General features: G+C 37.1%; 1 protein-coding gene across 2 annotated transcripts; it reads right to left on the bottom strand.

The window, feature by feature from the left end:
* Nucleotides 1-3,282: 3,282 nt before the first annotated feature.
* rab5ab (RAB5A, member RAS oncogene family, b) lies at nt 3,283-25,232 on the bottom strand. 2 transcript variants are annotated; one of them, XR_007427152.1, is made up of 7 exons: nt 25,046-25,232; nt 21,172-21,394; nt 15,897-16,048; nt 13,550-13,672; nt 11,396-11,489; nt 4,898-7,368; nt 3,283-4,821 (listed from the first exon to the last, which is right to left on the bottom strand). XR_007427152.1 is itself a non-coding variant. In XM_007232540.4 (6 exons), exons 2-6 carry the CDS (start codon nt 21,338-21,340, stop codon nt 7,253-7,255), a joined length of 654 nt encoding a protein of 217 aa, XP_007232602.1. In that variant the 5' UTR covers nt 21,341-21,394; nt 25,046-25,232; the 3' UTR covers nt 3,283-7,252. The 2 variants fall into 2 exon arrangements, 1 of the variants encoding a protein (XP_007232602.1); XM_007232540.4 differs by having other exon boundaries at nt 3,283-7,368.
* Between the last annotated feature and the right edge of the window lie 1,229 nt (nt 25,233-26,461).

The raw sequence follows: 26,461 nt of genomic DNA, 5'->3' as shown, positions 1-26,461 counted from the left end.
TTCTAGCGCAGAACAACGGGGCAAAGAGTCTAAAAGCGGAGAGAGTGCGCATTTCTAGTGCAGAAACACGGGCCAAAGAGTCTAAAAGTGGAGAGGGTGTGCATTTTTAGCACAGAAAAACGGGGCAAAGAGTCTAAAAGCAGAGAGAGTGTGCATTTCTAGTGCAGAAACACGGGCCAAAGAGTCTAAAAGTGGAGAGGGTGCGCATTTTTAGCACAGAAAAACGGGGCAAAGAGTCTAAAAGCAGAGAGAGTGCGCATTTCTAGTGCAGAAACACGGGCAAAGAGTCCAAAAAAAGGAGAGGGTGCGCATTTCTAGCGCCGAAAAACGGGGCAAAGAGTCTAAAAGCGGAGAGGGTGCGCATTTCTAGTGCAGAAACAGGGGCAAAGAGTCTAAAAGCGGAGAGGGTGCGCATTTCTAGCGCCGAAAAACGGGGCAAAGAGTCTAAAAGCGGAGAGCGTATTTCTAGCGCAGAAAAACAGGGCAAAGAGTCTAAAAGCGGAGAGGGTGCGCATTTCTAGCGCAGAAACCCGGCCAAAGAGTCTAAAAGCAGAGAGAGTGTGCATTTCTAGCGCAGAAAAACGGGGCAAAGAGTCTAAAAGCGGAGAGAGTGTGCAGTTGTAGCACAGAAAAACAGGCCAAAGAGTCTAAAAGCGGAGAGAATGCGCATTTCTAGCGCAGAAAAACGGGCCAAAGAGTCTAAAAGTTGCCATAATTAAGGAGTTTAATATTAAACTCCGTCTTTTTTTTTTTTTATAAAAAGACATCATGAAGATGAAGATAGTAAGTCAAGTAAAATGGTGTGTAAATGAAATAATCAGGAAAAAAGTATTATTTAAAGTGGTATATTTCATTATTTGTTTTATTATGGAGTGTGACTTGTGACTTCAAATATATTTCTCCTTCTGGCCCCCAACAAAAAAAGTTTGGACACCCCTGGTCTAAGTCATCATTTAGCTACAATGATGGGCTAAGCATCAGATGATCATGTGATGGAAGGTACATTTCAAAATGGCCATCCATGCTATGCTGAGCAAAGTGCTGTAGCTTCATACAATTAGGGGCTGGAAGATCGTGTCCAGTAGAAGTGTTGGAGCATCAGGCGATCAAGTGATGGGAGGAACACTCAAGAAGGTAATTCTGGAATTGCCCTTTAGTGCAAGGCACTAGGCACACTAGAGCATTAGACGCTCAGGTGGGGGTGGTGGAAGGTGTTGTCCAGAAGGTCGTTCAGGTCATGCCATGCTGGGCCGAGTGCTAAAGCATCCAATGATCAGGTGGATGGTGGAAGGTACAATCCAGGTCATATAACTTCACATGGAGACAAGTGTTGGAGGTAATTTCCCAGTTCCATGCTGGGCTAAGTGATGGGAGGTATGGTCCAGAAGGTCATTCAGTGCCATGTTGAGCAATGTGCTGAAGCACCAGATGATCAGGTTTTGAAAGGTACAACCCAGAGGACCTTTCAACCCCATGCCTAGATAAGCTTTGAGTTACTCTACCTGCATCCTCCAATCGTAAAGGGAATACTCAAGGGAAGCCAAGTCCTGGATCACCTTGTATCACCTTGCAAAGTTCAGCTGTATATCATCATGACAGGTGGGATTGTGCAATTGATTCTAAATACAGCTCTGGAAAAAAAAGTAAGAGACCACTTAAAAATGATGAGTTTCTTTGATTTCACCAAAGTGAAAACCTCTGGAATATAATCAAGAGAAAGATGGGTGATCACAAGCCATCAAACCAAACTGAACTGCTTAAATTTTTTGCACCAGGAGTGTAAAGCAAAAGCAGTGTGTAAGACTGGTGGAGGAGAACATGATGCCAAGATGCATGAAAACTGTGATTAAAAACCAGGGTTCTTTCACCAAATATTCATTTCTAGACTCTTAAAACTTTATGAATATGAACTTTTCATATTTTCTTTGAATTATTTGAGGTCTGAAAGCTCTGCATATTTTTTTTGTTATTTCAGCCATCGCTCATTTTCTGCAAATAAATGCTCTAAATGACAATATTTTTATTCGGAATTTGGGAGAAATGTTGTCTGTAGTTTATAGAATAAAAAAAACAATTTTCTTTGTACTCAAATATATACCTATAAACAACAAAATCAGAGAAACTGATTCAGAAACTGAAGTGGTCTCTTGATGAGCTGTATATTTAACCTAAAACTTGGTGCAAGCCTACGTTCACACAGCAGGTAAAAATGGACAAAATCTGTGTGACAGTGTGAACACTTTACATTCAGATTTGAGCCAATTTCATATGTGGCACTAAAATCCGGTACACAACAGCCACATCAGAATCAATGTGATTCTCTTGTAAGTAAGGGGTGTCAGTGTAAAGCTAGTGAGGTAACAGATGTCAATAATTTCGGGATACGGGCGGCACGGTGGCTTAGTGGTTAGCATGTTCGCCTCCCACCACTGGGGTCTTGGGTTCAAGTTTCAAACTGGGTGTGTCGGCGTAGGTTTCATCTGGGGACTCCAGTTTCCTCCCACAGTCCAAAAACATGGAGATCAGGTGAATTGGATACTCTAAATTGTGTATAAGATATATGTATGACTGTGTTCAGATATGGACTGTCACTCTGTCCTGGGTAAATGCTGTAGTGCCCGATGCAGTCCTAGAGGTGGACGGGGTTGTTTCCGGTTGAGAGTATGCTGTGTGCTATTGGATGCCACTGAGTGCTGAGTATGAATGGTTGTGTGTAAAAACATGTCAATTGTAAAGCATCCTTAGGTTTCTAGAAAGGTGCTATATAAGTTAACCCTAATTCATTCATATTAATATTATTAATATTAATTCACCATAAACGATGGTATTTCCAATTTCATTTTGGTCCAGCCTAATTAGATTTGGGTCACTTTCCCTGCTGTGTGAATGCAGCCTAATTGACCGGCGTGATCTGAATCAAATGTCCACACTGTTAAACCATACAATCATACAATTCACCCCCTTTATTTGAAATTTTAACTAGTATCTATACGTAAAAAAAAAAAAAACAGTCCCTCAGTGTGAACGCTACCACATCACTGAATCCAATTTGGCTTCAGTAATAAATCTTCCTCATCTAACTGTGGGAAGTTCTGCACTTGATGCATCATCCATCAAGAGATTCATCCCACTGTGGAGACACTAAATCTCCAAATCTCATAACTCATAAAATCCTTCAACTCAAATGTGTGCACTTTCTGAAATAAGGATCTCAGAAAAAATAACACCAATAAAAAACCTTAATGAAAGCATATTGAAAGAAGTACAAGACAGACCACTGGGTAAATGTCAAGTCGATTTGTTAATAACACTACATACATGAAAAAAAAGACTATCATCATACATTATTTGCCCAAATCTGTGAAAAGAAAGGCTTTTTAAAGGGAACTGTACAATAAAGAAGAGTGCATACATACTGTCTTTCATGGCGAGCGGTTGGAGTAGCATTAGCTTGTTGAGATGGATGCATCAATATATTGATATATTGGGATTTCTTTATTTTATATTACCAGACAGAGCATTTGTTCATAGACTGTCTTGGCCTTTTCTAAAAGTGAGTGCTTATACATGAAGTTCATAATCTGATTACTGCAGATTATCAAAGTTAGTCTGATTAATCTGATTAACACGTTTTTCATGATTGTGGGCAATCAGATAACAGGAAATCTCAGAGTTATAGGAATATAATATAGTCAGGTTATAATAATTCATACCACAGTTAGTTCAGACCCTGCGATGTGATTGGCTGAGAGACGTTCTATGAGTGCTGTTATCAGCTGGTAATGCACTGTAACCGAAGCTCTCCATATATTACTCCGCCACATACAGGTAACCTAGCAACGATTACAAGCCAAGCGCTTACAAACCAAACAGCGCAGCTACAAACAGAGCAGCAATGGAACTATTTTAACTCGCAGAGTTTTTATAACCAAACAGATTGTATTTTTTTCCTCCTCTTTAACTCAAAATCTTTTAATAAAAAGCGATAATGAAACTGTGGTATAGTTGCAATAATACACTCGAGATTCGTGCTATAACATGTAATATTGGCACTATGACCGCAGCACAGCAGTGCTAATATTACACGTTACAGCACTCCCTCGTGTTTTATGGCGTACATAAATTTTGACGGAAACATCACATAAAACCCACTAAGCCAAAATATGAGTTTTAAACACTGCTTAATAAATTCTTGGACTACCGGGTCTATTTTCACACATGCACAGACAATACTCAGGTTAGGAGTTTACATGGACTAAGAAATCTGAGTACAGAGAGTTCTTAATCAGAGTTCTTAATCAGATTTTAAGACCTTAGTTCAATCTTTAGTGAACGCGCTGACTGAGGAACCAGAGAATAGTCTGGTTTACATGGATTGCGAAATCTGATTAAGAGTGGTAGACTTATTTTGTGACTTATTTTAGACCTTAGTTTGATCTTTAATGAATGTGCAGACTGAGAAATCTGCTTAAGAATTCTGATTAAAGGAGCTAGATGTTTTTGTTAGCTCTGTAATTTTTAATGAATGACCAGACTGAGAAATCTGATAATACTCTGGTTACAAGTTTCCATGGACTAAGAAATCTGATTACAGAGCTAAAAACAAATCCAGCTCACTTAATCAGAGTTCTTAATCAGATTTTAAGACTATAGTTTAATCTGTAGTGAATGCGCCGACTTAGAAATCTGATAATATTCCAATTAAGATTTTACATGGACCGAGAAATCTGATTAAGAATTCAGATTAAGGGAGCTAGATATTTTTGGTTGGCCTTAAAATCAGATTTTAGACATTAGTTCAATCTTTAGTGAATGTGCTGACTGAGAAATCTGAATAAGAATTCTGATTAAGGGTTTTTTATTTTTTTTTTTTTAGCTCTGTAATCAGATTTTATACCTGCAAAATCTGAATACTCTGGTTAAGAGTTTCCATGGACTGAAAAATCTGAGTACAGAGCTAACAACAAATCCTGTTCTTAATTAGAATTTTAGACCTTAGTTCAATCGTAAGTGAACGCCCTGACTAAGAAATCCAAGAATACTCATGCTAAGAGTTTCCATTGACTGAGAAATCTGATTAAGAACTTTGTGAGCTCTGAAATCCGATTTTAAGACCTTTTAAGGGTTTACATGGGCTAATTACTGATTCTAATTACTAAGCTGAAAAAAATCCAGCTCCCTTAATCAGATTTTTAGCTCTTACTCCAATCTAAGAAGCTAGGGAATGCTGTTTTCATGTCTACGTAAATAATCCAGTTCATTACTGCAGAAATCTGATTATGAACAGATTTTTGAGGGCATGTAAACGCACTCAGTGACTTTTATAAAAGGTGCAGTCTTATCACTTATAACTTATCACTTTTTGAATGTGGCTACAGTGGCACAATACTGCATCAATCCTGCTGTGTTGAGAGCCAATCGTGGCTGTTCCAGACCTTATGACTGAACAGGAACAGTAGGTCACCAAAGCCTTCTCATATCAGAGAACAGAGGGGCTTTTCTCCACCCTGAACTGCCTCTCGTTAGCTTGTTACCCGGACAGAGCAGCAATAGTTTATGTGGAACATGTAAAGACTGAAAACATGGATACAGTGAGAGCAGAGGCATAAACAGTAGTCAAAACAGCAGGAATTGATTATGACTCAACCGCAACTAGATTGGAAATGCATCTGATTGGCTGGCGTGGGTATGAAGCTTTTTGTAATATATAGTCACTTACTATATTTTTTGCACTATAAGATGCACTTAAAATCCTTTAATTTTCCTAAAAATCGACACTGCACCTTATAATCCGGTGCTGCTTATGTATGAATTCTACCAGTCAGGTATTAAGGAGCAGTAAATCCACTCTGCTGAAGTACAGAGTTATACAGGAGTTTTAGTTTAGTTTAGCAGTATTAGCTTAGCCACTAACCGCGCTAAGCGCTTGCTAGCTATTTCGCCATTAAGAGGTGAGTGTTATCGGACTGAAGGCTGCTGCTAATCCCGGCTAGCACTGCTGGAGCAGCATTAACATTAGCCACTATCCGCGCCAACTGTTAGCTCTTTCGTTGTTCAGAAGTGATTATTATTGGCCTGTAGCCTGCTGCTAACCCCGGCTAGCACTGCTAGAGCTAGTGGTTACCTGCTAATGCTAATGCTCCAGCCATAGTGCTGAAGAAATTTGAGAATCTAAGCTTACTGTACATAAACGTGCTTTACTTACCCAGGAGAGAAATCTGTGTAGATTAACATCCAATATATTTTTAAGAATTACAGTTTTGTTTACTTAGCTTAGCTTTACTTAACTTATTTAACCTTCCCCACCAGAGGAGAAAAATGCTGAATTAGACGGAAAACATGGTGACACCCCTGTTCCTTACTAGTGTCGCTTTAAATGAGTCCTGAGTATGAAAATAGATGTTTTTTGATAGTGCACCTTATAACCTGATGCGCCTTATAGTGCAAAAAATACAGTAATATGTTTATGTATGTGAACAGATCAAGATTTTACCAAATCAGAGCTGAACAAAAATTGATTTTAACTGATTAATGAGGCCTGTAATGTGAACGTAGCCTGAACTGCCAGTTAAGGAACGTAACACAGGGCAATTTAAGAGGCCGAATGTACTCCAGATTAACTGGCATGCACTAAAATTGAGTTTTTTAGTATGAATTTATGTAGAATTATGTTTATGATGCCCACATTTGCTGCAATTCTGTATTTTTCTCCACTACGGCACTCAACCACACTGAAGCTGATCCTACTGCTGTGCCGGGCAGCGAATACTATCATCCAACCTCCGCCTGGGATTAGAATGACTGAGACCCTGTTACCGATAGGGTCCGATCACTGTGCCTCAACATCAGTCATCCATCATCAGTCATTCCCTTAACACTATAAACTAAACTATACACACACATACACACACACATACACACACATCCATTCACTCTAACACACTCTTCCTCTCCTTTCGTTCCATCTAGTTAACTTTCCTGCTGAGTTAAGTTAAAAACGTGTACTTTAGGCTTTGTAGTGATACATGCATCCATTATACTGAAGTACTTATAATTTCTTAAAAAATAAAAGTAAAAAAGAAAAGAAAAGAAAAGAAAAAAACAAAACGAAACAAAAACAGGTATTAGAAACATAGCTATACAGAGTCTTTAGCAGTTCCAGGGAGCGAGGTTTGGAAGGATGCGCCCCATGTCCCGAAGTGATGCAGAGTTAGTTGGGAGGTGAGGTGTGTGTTGGGAGGTGTGGCGGGGGTTAGTTGCTGCAGCACGGCCCTTTGGCAGGCTGGGCAGTCTCTGCAAGGTCCACTCCTCGGTTCCGGCCCGTGCTCGCTCCGGCAGGCTGTGGCTCGCTCTTGGGAAGCTTCTTTGCTGCAGAGACACAAATAATATGAAGATTAAAGGGACTGGTCATGTTTATTGCAAAGATTTAATATTTACACAGTGGCACGAGATCTCGCGATATTAAAACGTGGCGATATTTCTCGTCGAGCTTTAACCTGTCTCGCAGGAAAAAAAATAAAGTTTAGTGTGGACTTTTTAAGCAGGATCTGGCAACACAGCAGGAGTGCAACTAGTATTAGCGCCCCCGGGGGGGAGGGGGTGGAGGAGATCCACCGCGCTAGTAGTGACAGAACCAGCAAGCTGATTGGCTGTTTCTCCTGCGAGAAAATTCATTTGGGGCTTTCATTTGGTGCCCCCTTTAGTGCAGCGCCCCTATGCGTTGTAGGCAGTTATTCTAATCCCTTAGCTCTGTACTGTATTAAAAAAAAATATTCTGTCTCTTTTTGCACTTAAATTACAAGAGATTGAGGAGAAAAAAAACACAAACCATAGGCTTAATATGACTGGTTGTGGTTTGCTCTATATAAGACCTAGAAAAGTTTTTTTATTTTATTTTATTCTTTTTCTTATTTCTATTTCTTAAAGAATCAATGTGTGAGAGAAACCAGTCTGTTAAGTTTGCATTATATGATTTTGTCAAATAAAACTCTAGTTTTCAAGCAATTTTTTATTTTTGACATTTTCTTTAAAAATTTATTTTTAAATATCATCTCGTCTCGTTCTCGTGAACCCAGTATCGTGTCTCGTCTCGTCTCCTGATATTAGTGTCTTGTCACACTTGTCACACCCCTACTGTGTGTGTTTCTAGAACACACACAGTACTGTAACTTTTGTAAAAGGACCTGCACTACACACCCAATACCTGCACTACTGTTACGCTGCACTGTCATACACACTTTAATTCCCCAAGAACTGGGAACTTTAAGAACTTTACCAGCCTTAAGCTAGATACAACATTTGCACTACTGTTATACGGGTTCTATTTATATTGTCACTTGATCTTAATCACCATTAATATTGCACTATTATCTTCTGTCTCACAAATGTCTATTGTGTTTTTGTTGTATTGTACATATAGTGTCTCCCACTCATTTAGATTTAGATTATATATTTATTTCTTTTTATTTCTATTTATATATCTATTTCACCCCCACCACTACTGCACCTTGTTCTGTCTCATGTATGTCTGTGTCCCTGCTGCTGTATTGTACACATAGTGTCTCCCCTTTTTCTTTATTTTTCTTTATTATCCATTATCTGTACTTGCTGTAAAATTGGGAAGGAGAGTAACGTAATTTCAATTCTATGTATGTCCTGTACATATGCAGCATTGACAATAAAATCTACTTGACTTGACTTGACTAGTATGGACTAATTCACTAATTCTTTCAAAATCAAGGATAAAAATTAAAAACCTTAAGTGCCCTATTTTAGTGATCTATAGCGCACCGGTCAATTGTGGCTCATGAAGCTGGATTAATGGTGTGTCAGGGTGTCTTTGGTAAGGTGAGGATGCAAAAAGTACACTTTGCGCATGAACTAATTCTCTTAATTAATCATGGGTGCTTTGGGCATTAGTAGTACCTGTGAGCAAAACTAAAAGACATGAACTCTCTTTTATTCCTCGTGCTCTTAAATTGTATTATAAGTGACTTACTTAGTTTTATGTATTAGACTTTTTATGGTATTGTTCTAAAGTTAATATGTTTCTGTTTTTATACTGATTGTTGAATATTTGACACATTTCAGGTCCCACTGCTTAAAAAATAGTTTTTATGCTGTTGTGTCCTGCCTTGTCAAATTTAATAAATGAAATGAAATGAAATGAAATGAAAAAAAAAACAATAAAATAAACCAATCAGTGTGCCAGTTGCCATTCCCTTTAATTCTCCTATTATGTTTAGTGTCAATTTTACCCATTTTAAAGTTTGAAGATCGAGGGAAAACAGTTAGAAGCATTTTTTTCAGTATGAAACTTCTTCTGCTTGCCTTAATTAGTGTAATCAATATATAATATGAAAATGGTTCATTTTACATATTTGCAACCTCCCCCTACAAAAACTAAAACAAAATTGCAATGTTATGTTTTACTGTTATGTAAAAAGTTTGTGTTTTATATGTTGGTCTTTTAAAGTAATAAAGTAGTGAAACAAAAAAAAGTTTGAACATGTCTTTTTTTATGAAAAACGAGTAAATGATCCTAAATGAAGCATTACCTGTTAGAGGAAATAAACACCATTATACTAAATATTGCTAGAATAATTAGTTATGGAGTAAGCAAAAAAATATTTACACTGCTTGTAAATTTGATTAATTAAACATGCACCGGATTAAATTAACCACCATTGCTGTTCCTGACAAATAAAAATAATAGGAGGGTTAAGAGCCAGACAAGCTCTGACTTTGGTGCGGTTGTATCTTAAGCCCTAAGATATGAACGAGATCAGTTTCTCAGGGGGTTCTGGGGTAATTTTCTCTTTTATGGGGTCCTCTCTGATTTTGTTCTCGTCCAGAACAATCATGTAGGTGTTTTTCTCAGACGTCCTCTGAGAAAATTACAGGCTGAATTATCTACTGTTTTTCTCTGAACTCTTTTTTCGTGGTCCTCCAGTAATTTTAGTCCCGTCCAAACGCACATCTCTGAGTTTCATCACCTCGCATTTGATAAAAAAATCTATTTGTCCACGGCTACACACTGTAATTACACTTGGTAATCTGTTCCTCTATTCTTGTTTTAAATGTCAGTGCCCTCAGAACTGAAAACCAATGAAGTGGTGTATTCAAACTTTTGACTGGTACTTTAAATACATTCTACTCGCCGTCTCCGCCCACAAGCTCCCAGTCCGGAAACTGTTCTCCAAAGCTCGGTTTCACTTGTGTAATTTTGTGGAACTGATCTTTTAAGACCACTGCACACAATTTTTTTCTCTTTTTTCTCTTTTTTATATTAAAAAAAGTTTTGCATTACAGCCATTTTACCACAATGTTTTTATCCTCTATTTCAAGTCATTGTAATGCAGTTCTGATATTCTGCTATATTTATATTATATAAAGGGTTCATACAGTTTTTAACCAAGAAATTTCCATAACTTAATCATGCCTTCATGACAATGTTTTATTTTTATTTATTTTAATTTTTTAAAACATCAGTGCAGACATGGATAATAAATCAAAAATCAACTAAACTAATCAAAATTGATAACAGTAGATCTAAAATTATTTGATATAAAAACATTTCTTTAAGCTTCAATAACAAAATGTGTGTCAAATCCTGAGAGCTTTCTTGCGTAGGGCTATATTACTGTATTTGTTAGTTCAAAATAGCTTTTGTCCGTCAACAGATCATAAAAAATAATAAAAAAAGATTTGTAGATTGCAAATTTCCATGACTGTTCCTAAACTTTGTATTGGTATTTTTTCAAAACTTATTCAGACCTCGAAATTGCTATTTTAAAATTCCATGACTTTTACAGGTGTTTCATGACCGTACGAACACTGTATATATGAATAAAATTAACCTAAAAACAGAGAAATATGGTATTTGCATGACAACAACTAAAATCTAAACAGTACTGTTTAAAAGTGTTGGTCAAATGTAAAAAAAAAAAAAAAGAAAAAAAAAATAGAATGCAAATCTACTTATCTCAGGAGTATGTGTTAAAACATTTTTTTACATATATATACATATATATATTACATACATATTTTTTTCCCTATTTAAGTTCATTAAAACATTTCCATAGCTCTTCTCACAGACTCTAATATTATTTATACTAGTATATCTAAAAAAATTTAATATCATTGAAAATGTACTTTATTTCAGTAATTCAGTTAAAAATGTGAAACTCTATATATTATATAGATGTATTAAACACAGAGTGTTTCTATTTTAAGCGTTAATTTCATTTAATTGTTGATGATTATTACAGCTTACAGCCAATGAAAACCCAAAAATCAGCACTTCATGCTTCCCTCTGCTGACAACTTTTATGGAGATGAGGATTTCATTTTCCAGCAGGACTTGGCACACTGCCCACAACTTAAAGAGACTTACCTATAGCCATAAAAATCTCATTCACGTTCATCGACGTCTTCGCTGACGTCTCCATAAACAGCAGACTGTTGTCGTCTGCGTAAGACTGTGCGTCCTGCAAACAAAACGAGAACCAGTTAGACCAGGACACTGCAGCTATAAACAAACACAAACACTCTCCTAATTATTATAATGTCACATTCATGTAAAACGCTTTTTTTATATGTAAAAAAGCTTTCATTTTAAACAAAAACGAATATCAAGGAAATCAATGTAAAACGATGATATTGCAAGTCATTTTGGAGCAGTTCTATTTGTCCATTCATCATGAAAAATGGCCAGAAATACAGATGTTACAATAATTACATTTATACTCTTGTTGGTGTAAGCATCTTATGAGTATGACTCATGATCATGAGATATAACATATGATCAATGGATATGACATCACAATTTTTCTGACCACAATATTGCTCATTATTTATTTCTTAATAAAGAAAGCCTATTAACATGAAAACCGTTGTTTTATTTTATTTGTCTAGGATATTTTAAAACATTTATTATATTAACTTTGAACTATTATTAGTTAAATGCTGGTGCAATATAAGACTTTTACACACACAGTTGTTTTACTACTTTGAGCTGGAAAACAGTCGGCTATTCAACAAAGGTAAGTACTTTTTATCATGTTTTACTACAAAAAAAGTCTGTTTTACACCAGAGTTCTCCTTTAACTTAGGCCTTATCTCTGAAAACATTTTGTCCTTTGAGTTTTAGAGCTGTAAAATTGACTGTGGGGGAAAGACAGCAGGTAGGCGTTCTCTGCTGCAGTACTGTTAGCCAATCAGAGGTGATATATTTGCATGAATGAATATTCATGGGAAAGAGCCAAAATCCTGTCTTTCTCCAGAGACCAGTAATTTTGTGATCTAAAGCAGGGCTAAATAGAAACACCTGAGCACTTTCATTCCCAAAAAAAACGGCTCACATGGCATTTATTCATATTAGAGTCAAGGGCTGCAACAATTGGTCGATATAATCGACAATGTCGATTATTTAATTTTGTTGACTACAAATTTTAATGTCGACTAATCGTTAAATTATTCACACAAACTGCTGGGGACAGAAGCGCAATGGGAGATGGGTAAATGGATCACTAAAATAGGTTGCACTCAACTTATTCTGTGTCTGCAAAAGTGCCCAAACTCAACAGATTACATATTTAATCCCTGAATATTAATAACTAATAATAAAATAACATCTACACATTTCAATGCCTTTTAAATCTCACGTTTCACTTTTAGAGACGGAGGACATGGCAGAATAATCGTTGACTAAACGAAAAAATAATTACCCCTGGATTTCCCCATTTCCAGAGGTGCTGTCACAATACAGATATTTTATCTTTTTAATCTAAAATATCTGGAAACGCTACTCATTTCTGAAGTGTTTATCCGTCTTACCTTGGTTACTTACTTGGTTAATAACTAATAAGTCTTTTAAGTAACATGACAGAAATTAGCATGGAAAATTTGGAAAATGCTTAATTAAAGAGAATGACAATGTGGATCCTATGTGGCGTAGGTAGGCGTCGGGCCCCAGACATTGTAAAAACTGTCTACAGAAGAACTGAGCAGACATGAAATATATTTATTTGGGATAAACTCCAAACAAGTTTATGCCATGATTTAAAAGATGGAACAGCATCACTGATCTAAAAGTGTAGGATGTTCATCCTGGCAGCAAAGGTTTAAATAAATAAGATTAAAGAGTCTCTCATGCTTAATATTTAAAATATAAAGGTCAGGGAAGCCAAGGAGGAGACACATAGGGTCCTGTTCTATAGACACAGCAAAAATTCTTTAACATCACCAGACCAGTACTTTTAAAACTTTACTTATTACACTACAAAAAGTAAGGCTCAGTGCAGTGACATGTGCCCGATCACTCATGTGGGATGTTAAATAAATGTGTTGTGTGAGAATAATTAGCACTTTCAGTTTTTGTTACAATTAGTAAAAAGGTCGATTATAATCAAAATAATCAAAGATTCATTTTTAGACCATAATCGTCTAGCACTAGTCTAAACATAATAAAATGAACTACTTTCAGCAGTTCACACATTAAATCAAAAAGTCAGAAAACTACACACACAAAAGTTGAAAACAGACGAACCTGAAAGTCCAGTGCTCTCTTGTTTGCGAGGTCCGCCTTGTTCCCAGCCAAAGCTATTACGATATTGGGACTGGCTTGCCTCTGAAGCTCCTTCACCCAATTCTTTGCACGTGCAAACGATTCCTGCCAAAGAAAAGAAGATATCACATCGCTTCCTCTGGACAACTGCACACATATTTTCCCTGGAAAGGAAACTTGTGTCACATTAGCAGCTATTACTCATTCTCTTTACTGGTGCCAGTGGCTGAGAGTTGGCAGAGCACACCTCCTGCACACTGAGAGTACGGAGAACGAAACACAGCTTCTGGCTCTTATTAAACATTTGCACAATGTATTGTTTCCTAATCGCTTATCCCAGCGTTGGCTATTCAGATACAGATGGGAGCCCTGCAACCAATCAGTGTAATGTGTTGTGAATATTTTAGCCAATCACAGGCCTTTCCTGCTGAGTTTTTTTGACTAGGCAATATATTGTAAAAATATCGATATATGAGACATTTCCAAATAAAAACACATGGGTGGTGTGTGTGGAGAGGGTTCAGTTTCTGGAGAGGAGACACTCATTAGAGTACATATTTGGATGAGTTATGTCATAGAAACTAGTGATTCACTGGTAAATTACTGTATCACTCTTAATCTCCTATTACACTTTTGGTATCTTTTTGTTACAATTAATTATTTAATTACATTTTTAAAAATTCGATACCAGTACTGATATATTGCTTTATGCATTTAAGTTTTCATTTCAGTTTTGTTATAAAAAAATCAGTATTACATTGACATAATTAAATTTAATTATATTAGTGGTGTCAATCTCTTAAAAATGAATTGGACTGTAATCATGGTCCTTTTTTTAATGCTGATAGTTCCCTATCAGCATTAAAAACAGGGAGACTGGGAGAGAGACAGGGAAAGAGAAGAGGAGAGAAACATGGAGACGGGGAAAGAGACAGGGAGACGGGGAGTGAAAAGGGAAGAGAGACATGAAGACGGGGAAAGAGACAGGGAGAGAGACAGGGAGAGAGAAGGAGAGAGACATGGAGACGGGGAGAGAGACATGGAGACGGGGAGAGAGACATGGAGACGGGGAGAGAGACAGGGAGACAGGGAGAGAGACAGGGAGGGAGGGAGACAGATAGAGAGACAGGGAGAGAGAATTCAAACATTTCCAAAAAAAAAAACAAATGGGTGCCGTGTGTGGAGAGAGACAGGGAGAGACAAGGGAAGAGAGACATGGAGACGGGAAGAGAGACAGGAAGAGAGGATGAGAGGTGGGGAGAGAGACGGGGAGAGAGACGGGGAGAGAGACGGGGAGACGGGGATAGAGACAGGGAGGGAGATGAGGAAAGAGACAGGGAGAGAGACTTCAAACATTTCCAAAAAAAAAAAAAAAAAACATATGGGTGCGTGTGTGGAGAGAGACGTGGAGGGAGACGTGGAGGGAGACAGGGAGGGAGACAGGGAGGGAGACACATTATGGGTGCAGTGTGTGAATATGGTATGGTTTCTGGAGGGATGGCACTCATTAGCGTACAGATAATGACATTGGCACTTATAAACAGTATCGTATCATCAATAGGGGCAGTGAAGCAGTGGCAAGTAAACGTGCAACATTAGATTACCCTAGTGCAACTTGCTGAACCTGTTAATAATTACTTAGATATACAGTGTGCTATTTACTATTTAAAGGAACAATTAACACACAGAGGCAAAAGACTACGAGTCTCACTGTGTAGCTGAATAAATACATACACACACAATGAAAAATGAGCAAAATGCCCATCTCTACTATGCTACTGCTAAATTATCCAGCTATGCAACCTTACTGAAGCTCAGTGATTACCTATTCAACAAAAAAACAGACAGCTTGCAAGTTTCCAAGGCTGCAGCACACTTTTTGCTATGCTACTATGTTCTATACCTGGCAACCCGGGGTGTGGAAATAGGACTGGGGGAATGGCAGTGGGCAGATACAGAGACTACAAGCCACACAGATTACCATGAAGTCCTTTACAGATCTAATAAGAAAATACTGTCTGAAGCTCTGCTATCAAGAGCTGCCTGTGCTTTAACTCAGCATGTTTCCTTAATATCTGACTAAACAACCTGATAATGTTGAGTTACTGCAGAAAAATACAATCTCTATTGGTCCTTTAGGTATACCATAAGTTTTATTTATTGTATTACTAATAAGCACTGATCATATTGTATCAAGTTTTTTTTTTATTTTACCATATTGCCCATCCCTACTGTGCAGCCACCCAAATCTTCAACCATGTTACATCAATAATTTGTCCACGTTAAAGGATAATCAGTGTATAGCATACTGTGAGCTGTGCCGACTCACTTCGTTCGTGATGTCATACACCACTATGGCGGCCTGCGCTCCTCTGTAATACATGGGAGCCAAACTGTGGTAGCGTTCCTGACCAGCTGTGTCCCAGATCTCGAACTTCACCGTCGTGTCGTCCAAACATACTGTCTGAGTCAGGAATGCAGCTGGAGGAGAGAGAGGAAGAAAACAACAGCAGATCAGATCGATGGTCAATGTTAAAACTATTGGAATTAAAGTAATAGATTGGCGCAAAAAAAAAAAAAAAAATGTGGCAAATGCCTTTATGTAATTCATTGCTTAAAACCATCTCTCGCACCGGGATCCCTGAACACATATACTGTATTTAGTGCTGGGTGATATGGCCAAAATTTATATCACAATATATATTTCTTCATTACGGTCAATAAAATCTGTTTCTGATTTAAATATATACAGTGTAAAAGTCGCTCCTTGTGGTGTATGTAGTCATGCACTGGCAGAACAGGACTATATAGTAATTATATATTAATATTATATTATTTCGTGTAAGGACTTTTTATTAAGGAACAAATAAATAATGAAGGAATATTTTTACATTTAGGCAAAATACATCAGCAGTGGGAGATTCTTAAAAACTGCTATTTAAACAATCTTGCATGTACCATTGTCGGTGTTCTTTAAACACTGATATCCTTGATATCCTTAAAAAAACATGTACAGTAAAATATCAATATATTGCTCAGCAGATACACTAAAAACTGGAAAAAAGGAAAAAAGCATTGCAAAAAATATATATTTTTAGCAAACAAATACATTGGTTTACAGCTTACAGCTGGTAAATAGCATTGGAAATAAACAGCATTTTGGAAATGGATTTAAATGAAGAAAAAAAAAAATCCTGTAGTAAAGCAGATCTGGAACAGAAGGTGTTACTACTGTTACTCTCTACTAGGGGTGTGCCATATTATATCGTACATAATAATATCGCCAAAACTTTTGAATATCGTGAACGATATTATACCCTGAAATATCATACCATATCACCCACCCCTAATTATCACATCAGGGTACTACTTTTTTGCAAAAGAAAAATTCACACTGTTCTCATTTCCATTATATATCTACTAGAGACTATAGAGATTATATCTGTCCAGTGTCATTTATTTTACTTTAATCCTGGATATATGGAGATATTTGAAATGCATTACTAGTATTATGACATTTGGATCATTGACTTCTGTTACAAATCTGATAAACACACTTACACACAGCTAGGGTTGCAACGGTATGAGATTTTCACGGTATGATAACCGTCTCAGAAAATACCGCGGTATCACGGTTATCACGGTATCACAGTTTGTTACATATATTATTAAAAGATACACTGATCCTTAAAGAAATTACAACAAAGGTTTTTTGTTCAATTAACTATTTATTGTAGAAACCCGGAACTGTTATATACAAAATGTCTCCGTTAAAAAAAATAAGCTGTACTCCTGTTCATATAAATACTGCAAAATTAGAGAAACCTAAATCTTTAAATAAAAATCAATGTCTCTTTAGAAAGAAAAATACTTCTTTGTAAACATAAATGTGAAAAAAAGGTTCAGCAAAATTCTTGAACAGTTCTCCTGAGATCAGACTTAGTGCAGCAGTCATTTGTGTTTAATATTTATGCCAGATTATGATGCAGAAACGTAAGCATGTTAAGTTTTTCAGGGCTCAATCTTGAGCGCTGAGGTGACAGAATATGTCCACTTGTACTGAACATTCTTTCAGAAGGCACGCTTGTGGCAGGGATACAAAGATATTTTCTTGCCACATTTGCCAGAAAAGGCATTCCTTCAGCATGCATTTTCCACCAAGCCAGAGGGTCAGCATCAGTGCCAATAGTAGGAAGAGACATGTATATCTTGACCTCAGACATGACCTTTTCATGGATGTTTTGATTTCCTGAGGTTGCCTTGTTTTGCCTGGATGAACTTATTTTTTGTAGCAATGCAGACAGACCTTTCCCTTTTCTCTTAGTAACAGTAGCGGTGCTGCTGCTGCCCTCTCCTGCCTCATTTTCTTCCCTTTCCTCTTGAGGCTGTTTTTGGCATGAACACACTTCTGTTGCAATGGTTACAGCTTCTTCAACACAGGCCTCAACTGTGTCATCCAGGTTTTTGGAGAAGTTTCCCTTAAACCGGGCATCAACAAAGCAGGATACTTTCAGCACTCGTTCTAGCCGCTCTGTGTATCTGACTTCTAGGTCTTCCCTTATTACTTGCTTCATCTGTTTGGTGAGTGCATTGTCTTCAGCTTGCTCAGCGAGAATTTCACTTCTGATGTGCTCCAGTACTGGTGAGAGTGAGGACAGTGTAACCCTTTTCTCAGAGGCCAGAGCATCAGTGAGCTCATAGAAGGGGTGAAGAAGCTGGCTGACCTTCTCAAGTACAGCTATGTCACTGTCTTTTGGCATGAGATGCCAATTACTCCTTTCATTTGCCAGTACTGCGCAGATAGCCTGTTGTTGCTCCAGGAACCTGGAGATCATCTCAAAAGTTGATCCCCATCTTGTTATTACATCATGAATTAGGGCATGCTCCAGATCTGCCTGTTTTTTCTTGAAATCTCTTTTCTTCTTCCAACTCCGAGAAAAACCTTGAATCAAGTGTCTGCATGCTCTGACAGCAGATTCCACCCTTTGGATCTTCAAAACTTTGTTAACGGCCAAATTTAAATTGTGGCCGAAACAAGTGAGCCAGACACAAGGGAACTCTGAAAAGGCTTTCTTCATGTTTGTTGCATTATCTGTGGTAATTCCACACAGATTTTCCTTTGGAAGTTTCCATTCCTGAAGTATGTTTTCAAACATTTCAGAGATGTTTTCTGAGGTGTGGTCTTCAGGGAAAAAATGAGTTTCCAAACAATGACACTTGAGCTGCCAGTCTGAAGAGAGGTAGTGGACTGTAAAACTTATAAATGGTTCCCCTCCTCCACTGCTGCTGGTCCACAAGTCTGTGGTGGCTGAGTAACACACAGCTTCCTTTAGCTGTTCTTCAACACTAGCTCTCACATCTTGGTACATGCGAGGGATTTCACTGGTGGCAAAGTATGTTCTTGATGGAACTTGGTACATTGGAACAGCTTTTTTCATCAGGTGAAGGAAACCAGGTTTTTCCACTACTCTTAAGGGCATCATGTCTTTGGCAATAAAATATGCCACAGCATGATTCAATTCTTGGGCTTGTTTAGACGAGGGATCTAACTTAATTCCCTTTGCAAATGACTGTGCGACAGTTGGCTGAGCTGGATCATGAAATTTCTTTGCACAGCTAGCTTGACCCTAAACCAATAATAGAATAATAATATTAATCAATTATATTTATATATATAAATATATATATATATATATATATATATGTGTATATGTATATATGTATGTATATATATATATATATATATATATATATATATATATATATATATATATACATATATATATTATATACACACACACACACACACACACACACACTTTACACACATTACATGTCCTCTAAGAAGTAAAGATCCTGTGTTTAAACTATTCAGTACAATTATTTAAGTTTAAATTATGTAATATCTGATAAACTGAGCCTGGGTCAGTGTCTGATCAACAACTGTTGTAAACGTCCGTTTTACTGCCAAGTTGGTATATAAGCAGATACTGCAGAAAGAGGGGATTTATTTCTGACATGATCCTCACAATAGAGATTTCTATTTTAAGGCTTTCACAGCGAGTCTGGTTTTAACATATGAAAAACAGCCACGTTAGAATTTGAATATGAACGCATGTAAATGAATGGCGTCTTTCACATCCAGTCCGGCGAGCACCTTTACACGGACACGTGAATCCATCGCAGCACGCACTTCACGCCTGTACCTGCGTGCCCAAATTCCGGATAACTCAGCGCTTTTGCGGGCGCTTACCGCATGGGTTGTGCACGACTACAAAGAGGTTTTATTTAGGTTCAGATTAAAATTATAAACTAAACACATACTTTGAGCTGCACAGCGGGGTGGTGTTCTCTGAGATGGGAGAACAGGTTCGATGTGTTTCCTCCTTTAGCTGCGACTTTACGGCCACATTGGTTACAAATCGGATAACCGTCCTCGGGTGCGTTCGGTGGGTATCCGAAATAGTCCCACACTGCTGATTTCAGTTTAGCCTTTTTTTTAGGCGGACAGAGATTTGCTAAATCCGATGCACGTTCTGCCATCCTCACCACTGTGTGCTGGAGGGCTGAGTAGCTGAAGCGGAGCAGAGTTGCGCATGCGCGGGTGAGTTTCTCCGCTGGCTTGCGTTTTACCGGTAATAAGCAAACACACACGGTATGATAACCGTGCATTTTAATACCACGGTATACCGTGAAACCGGTTACCGCTGCAACCCTACACACAGCACATTCACACTTTTTTAATCAAAATAACTAGAAAAACACACAGAAACCTTCTTTAGAGAAATTACAGATGAAGCTAAAGAGCGATGTGTACTGTTTTCTACACCTTTAAAAGACTCTTGGTAGTTCAAATTACTCTTTGAAAGCCAATATTTGTTAGGAGGCCCACTAGTGGCAGCTTATGTTTGTCATCAGGTTTAGCTGGCTCTGGGTAAAGACTTGGGTAGACTAGTGCATCTCCAAAAAATTTAATGTCATTGAAAAGTTAATCACTGATTGGTGGAAACTTCACACTAGATCTCAAGCAGTTTGTACTGTGTGTCTCTCCACTCTTCCTCCAGACTCTGCTCACTTGATTTACAAATGAAATGGAAAATTTACTGATGATCAGTGATGGTTTGGAGAGACATGTCTGTCATCTGCTGGTGTTGATCCACTGTGTTTTATTATCTAGTTAGTTTATTATCTAGTCAGTGCAGTTTTGTTTTCCCACAAAATCTTACAGCACTTCATGCTTCCCTCTGATACTGACAACTTTTATAGAGATGCAGATTTCATTTTCCAGCAGGACTTGGCATCAATTGTACCAATTGGCCTATAATATTCTAATTCTCTGAGACACTGATTTAAAACAATTAAACGCCTAAAATAGATCACTCTGTGTGTAATACATCTATATAATATGGAACAGGTCATATTTTACTAAAGGTGATGCATCTTTCCCCTGCATTCTTCACCTCCGCCTCAGCAGAAGGAAGATTGCAAAAGTACGTTTTGCAGTGGATTAGCTGTAGGCTTTGCGAAACCCAGTGACAGGGAAGCTGACTGTAAACAAAAGCATTACTTCCTCATCACCCCGGCTCACAGCAGAGCCGCCTCACCTCCTATCGTGCTCTCCTGAAACTCGTGGAACTGGCCTTTGACGAAGCGGAGGACCAGGCTGGACTTCCCCACTGCGGACTCTCCCAGCAGCACCAGCTTGAACTGACAGATTTTGTTGCTGGCTGCGTTCGGCCCATTCGGTCTTGTAGCTCCGCCTCTTCCTGCCATGACCTAGACGCCAGTCGCCTCTTCGGGACTTGAGGTGATTTCCAATTGATTACTCTGAGCAGAGAGGAAAGAAAAGATACTTTGGTAAAAATCAGAAAAATGTGCTTTTACTCAATCTAATTATTTATCAGAGCTGTTGACATTAATTTAGTACGCTACCAAGTTTGACCCCAACTTTAATCTGCCCCGCCCCCCTCCAAACACGCATGAACAACACAATGACAGAGGAGACAGACCCCGGTGTGTGGTGGTGTCCAGCTGTAACGCATTGGAGCCAGCTCAGACCTAGACAGTAAACTTTGGGGAAGGTGAAACACAAAGCACATGGAGCAGATACAACACTCTGACTTGCCCTGGCAGTTTTCACTTGCTTATTTATTAGTTTATACATTAACTAATGCTCTAAAGCACTAAAGCACATTTATGGCATTGCTTTTTAAAAATAAAATAGATTTTTTTTTTTAAAGGAGCTCGATCCAGCGGTCTCCATGATACAGCACACATCACAATCTGATTTTCTAATAATGCACTCCAAATATCTTTATATACCCAGGATTAAAGTACAATTAATTATCCTGGACAGATATAATCTCTATTGTCTCTAGTAGATATACAATGTAATGGGAAATGAGAACAGTGTGAATTTTTCTTTAGCTAAAAACAGCAAAAAAGTGGCACCATGATGTGATAATTAGGGGTGGGTGATATGGCACCATATTTCAGGGTATAATATTGTTGCCGTTATTAAAAAATGTTGGCGATATTGCACGCCCCTTAGTTTTCAGATAACAGCTGTGCTGAACTCGTCAAGAGTTAATTATTTGAACTTCTTGTCTCTTAATAAAGTGTTTGAGAGCATCAGTTGTAAAGCTGGGAAGAGGTAGAGTTACAGGCATACAGTGAATAGTGAATATTTGATTAATGTTTTAATCCATATTATGGCAAGAACTTCTCAACTAAGTAAAGATTTAAAAAAATTACTTTAAGAAATGAAGGTCAGGAGGCAAGTTAACAGCTCCCCAGATAAGAGCACCTACATTTTTAAAAAGTATTTTTTTATTTTGGTTTGTTTAACACGTTTAAGTTACTACATGCTTCCTTATGTGTTCCTTTATAGCCTGGATGACTTCAGGATTCATTTACAATGTAGAAAAAAATAAAAAAATAAAATCATTAAATGAAATGGTGTGCCCAAACTTCTGACTTGTACTGTATGTATTATGTGTCGTCTGGCCTGTGTCCACGTATAGCAAACAAACCAAGCAGTGCCAGATAACAGACTTCCAGTATTAATGTTTAATAGCTCTGCACATCCTCATATGTTTTAATGACAAACAGCCCCGCCCATTTACCATCTTATTTTCACCTGCAGTGAAGAATATTGGTTGTTAAATTCTGTAAAACTGAAACCAATAAATCCAAAATACCTGGTATTTGCTTATTTAGGAGTATCGTAGTTCTTTTGCACTACAAGGAGCACCAGATTATAAGGCGCATTACGCAACACTAGTAAGAAAAAGCCATGTTTTCCTTCTTACCTGCTTAGTGGGTAATGCTAATGCTGCTCCAGCAGAGCTAGCCGGGGTTATTAGCAGGTTACAGGCCAATAATACTCACTTCTGAAAGGGGAAATAACGGATAGCGGCTAATGTTAGTACTGCTCTAGTTTCTGTGCTGGAGAACTAAACTGAAACTCCTGTATAACTCTGTGCTTCAGTGGAGTGGCTTTACTGCTCCTTATTTCCTGACTGCTAAAATTCATACATTAGATGCACCTTATAGTGCGAAAAATAACAGAGAATTTTGTTGAGATATATCAAGTTTCACAGAATCACAGTATACAAACAAAATGAGACGACGTTTTGTAAATTAAGGAAGCCACTATAAAAATAAAATAAAAAAAAACTTAAAATAAAAAGGGGAAAATAATTTTTTCGATGGAGGTAAGGAAACAATGTATTAATCTGAGAGAACAATTTATTGTTGAGTAGTTCTTGTGCAACAAAGAAAACTCTTGCTCTTCCTTTTCTCAGCTGGTCCTGATGAGAGCCAGTTTAATCATAATGTTTCTGATGGACTTTGCGACTGCACTTGAGGATACTTTCAAAGTTCTTGAAATGTTTCAGATTGACTGACCTTCATTTCTTAAAGTATTTTTTTCTTTACTTAGTTGAGTATTTTTTGCTTCTCATAATATGGATCAGAACATTACTCAAATAGACCTATTCGCTGTATACCAACTCTACCTCTTCCAACATAAATGAAAGTGAGGAAACAAGGGAAGAAACACTTTATTAAAATGGAAAAATTATAATTATAGGGAACAAATATGAGGAAACCTCAGCTAACGTAGCTTAAAGCGAAAGCGAAAACAGATTTCCTGTTAAGTTAAAACACAAAACGGAATATTAAACTCTCTATTCAATACAAAATATTCTGTTTTAAAACCTAATTTTAAGATTCTTGATATCAATAATAGTTCTCTCATGTTCAAATTTAAATTTATTGATTATGGATTATACTTTTGGTTCTGAAAACATTTGACACTATTTTGTCGCCATAGGTGTTCTTTAAGTACATCCAGTACTGATGATATATATCCTCTATATCCTTATTGTCGATACGATAAGAAGGTTTATCACAATGCGATAAAATATTGATATATTGTCCAGCTCTAGAACAACTACTTAGGAAAAGAGGGAGTGAGTATTTAGCTATACAAAATTGAAAAAAACTCTTCTCAAATCATGGGAACAAATTAACGTAATTCAAACTTGTGAGATTAATAATAATGTAGAGGCTTTTGTAGCTTAATGTCCAATTCTGGGTCATCAAAAGGTCTCTGCCCAGCATATGATGAAACCTTGGCTAATATGACTAAGCTAAGCTAGCAGCTAACCCACTGACACAAACACACAAGCTTACCTTTAGTAGATAATTAGTACAACATAATCACGATTATGAACATCATAAACAGTGTAAAAATTTAATTAATTGTTTAAAAAGAGGTAAAAACAACATGTTTGGATAATAATGCTAACAAGCTAGCTAACCTAGCTTTACATCACAGCACAGAGCCTTGAAGCTTGTTTAGCTTAGCTTAGCTAGCTAAATAACTAGATTAATCTTATAGTTATGGGATAAAACACGTTTTTAACAGGTGTATTAATAGGTTAGATAACTAAATGTACCATAAAAGCATAAAAAATCAGCACAAAATTGTATTAATAAGGAGAAATAACGCAGTATAACGCAAGGTAAGCTCTAGTTAGTTAGCTAGCTAGCTAAAGCTATTTTGTTTAGAGGTAACAGCAGTTTAACACAAAATTACACGGTTTTTCCCATTAATTAGCGTGAATTAAATGTTATAATCTTAATTAATAATGTATTCTGCTCGATATTAGTTAATACAGTGCCGAAAAAGAAGTTTAAACACGTTAAAAACATGTTAAAAACATCCCACAGGCCGCGATTTTAGTAGCTCTACCAGAATCCAGGTCCATAGAAGTTGAGCTCCGCTCCGGGATTTCGCTCCGATTGCCAGGGACGCTCCGCTGCAGCCGGGATGAAGCGTAGCGTCCCAGGCAGTAGGAGCGAAATCCCGGAGCGGAGCTCAACTTCCCCGGACCTGGATTCGCCACCACTGGAGCTTACGAGCGTCAGGCTAAAGCAGGAAAACAACTGCTGCGACAGAGCTGAGCTTACCTGCTTTCCAGGTGAGTTAGGAAGGTTTCTGGACCCCCAGATCAGGTGTCAGAGCCCAGGTGAAGAAGATACCGATCAAAAGAACCAGGACAGTGCAGCTGTGTCCTCCCCACCGTTTGTTTTTCGCAACTTCCCCTCCTTCACAAGTAAACGCTGACAGGCCGAGTGACTGGAACTGACAACTGGTGACGTCGGAGAACGGGACAGCCAATCAGAGCGCAGGATTCCGGAGAATTTTGCCTCGTGTATAAAAGGTGAGCTCAGGTGAGCTTAGGTGAGACAGGTGAAGAGGGTTTCCAGATACTAACATCACTGTGGACACCTTTTTTTTTTATAAACCATGAATTATCCATTTTGCTAATTAGCACTTTGTATTATTATTATTATTATTATTATTATTATTATTATTATTATTATTATTATTATTATTATTATTATTATTACAGAATATACTTATATACTAGTTTAGTTTCCTTTCCTTTCTTAATGTCCAGTAGGTTCAACAAAAGCAGCTATTATTAGTAAGCAGGTAAAACAGCCCTTGTGTAAACTGATAATAAGGAGCAGCACAGTTTGGTAATTTTCCTGCTCTACCACATCTCTAATCTACACCCTCACCACCGGTTCATACCTCACACCGCAAAATAAAACCGAAAGTAACCCACTGCAGCCCATACCTATGTGCACTACCTCACTCTACCATTAAATACCTGATTAACTCTCAGCTGCACATCAGCTTGTACTGATTATGTTGTGTTTTATTTATTTAAATATTTGATTTAAGTGTTTTGTTGGAGGATTGCTTTTATTTTACTTCGAAGATTGTATTTCTGTATTTTTAAATTATTTTGGGGAGGTACCATTTTTACCATTAACTAATTAATGAATTGACACATTTGTGTTTTAATTTATTTCGTATTTTTTGAGGGATTGTTTTAAATTTTTATCATTATAATTTTCATTAATTTAATTCTTTATTATTATATGTAATTATATTGGGCACTGTTTTGTTTTACTTCGAAGACTGTTTTTCTATATTTTACATTTTTGTATTTTGTTTTTGTTTCTTTTTTATTATTACTACATTTTTTGGGTATTTATTATATATATATATATATATATATATATATATATATATATATATATATATATATATATATATATATATATATATTGTTTACATTTTGATCATAACCATAATTATTATATTATTATATTATCAATTGTCACTGATGAATGTGTAATTTACTCTTCATTTAATTCATTATTCTTATATGCAGTTATTTGGGGAACTAAATTCTTAATTTTTTACTATATTATTATTAGTAGTAGTAGTACTAATTTAATTATCTAATTTATTTATTAATTTTTATTTTGGACTTTATTTGTATATTTAATAGTTTTTGGGCACTGTAT

The sequence above is a fragment of the Astyanax mexicanus genome, chromosome 1 (genome assembly GCF_023375975.1).
Source record: "Astyanax mexicanus isolate ESR-SI-001 chromosome 1, AstMex3_surface, whole genome shotgun sequence".
NCBI classification, from domain to species: domain Eukaryota; kingdom Metazoa; phylum Chordata; class Actinopteri; order Characiformes; family Acestrorhamphidae; genus Astyanax; species Astyanax mexicanus.
The sequence above is the reverse complement of the archived record's forward strand: the minus strand, read 5'-3'. Positions and strand labels throughout refer to the sequence as shown.

Coding starts and splice junctions, on each gene's coding strand:
- rab5ab (XM_007232540.4), bottom strand. CDS start 21,340: ATGGCAGGAAGAGGCGGAGCTACAAGACCGAATGGGCCGAACGCAGCC. Junction 16,049..21,171: donor TCAGGAGAGCACGATAGGAG/GTGAGGCGGCTC, acceptor TCTCTCCTCCAG/CTGCATTCCTGACTCAGACA. Junction 13,673..15,896: donor TGTATGACATCACGAACGAA/GTGAGTCGGCAC, acceptor TTTCTTTGGCAG/GAATCGTTTGCACGTGCAAA.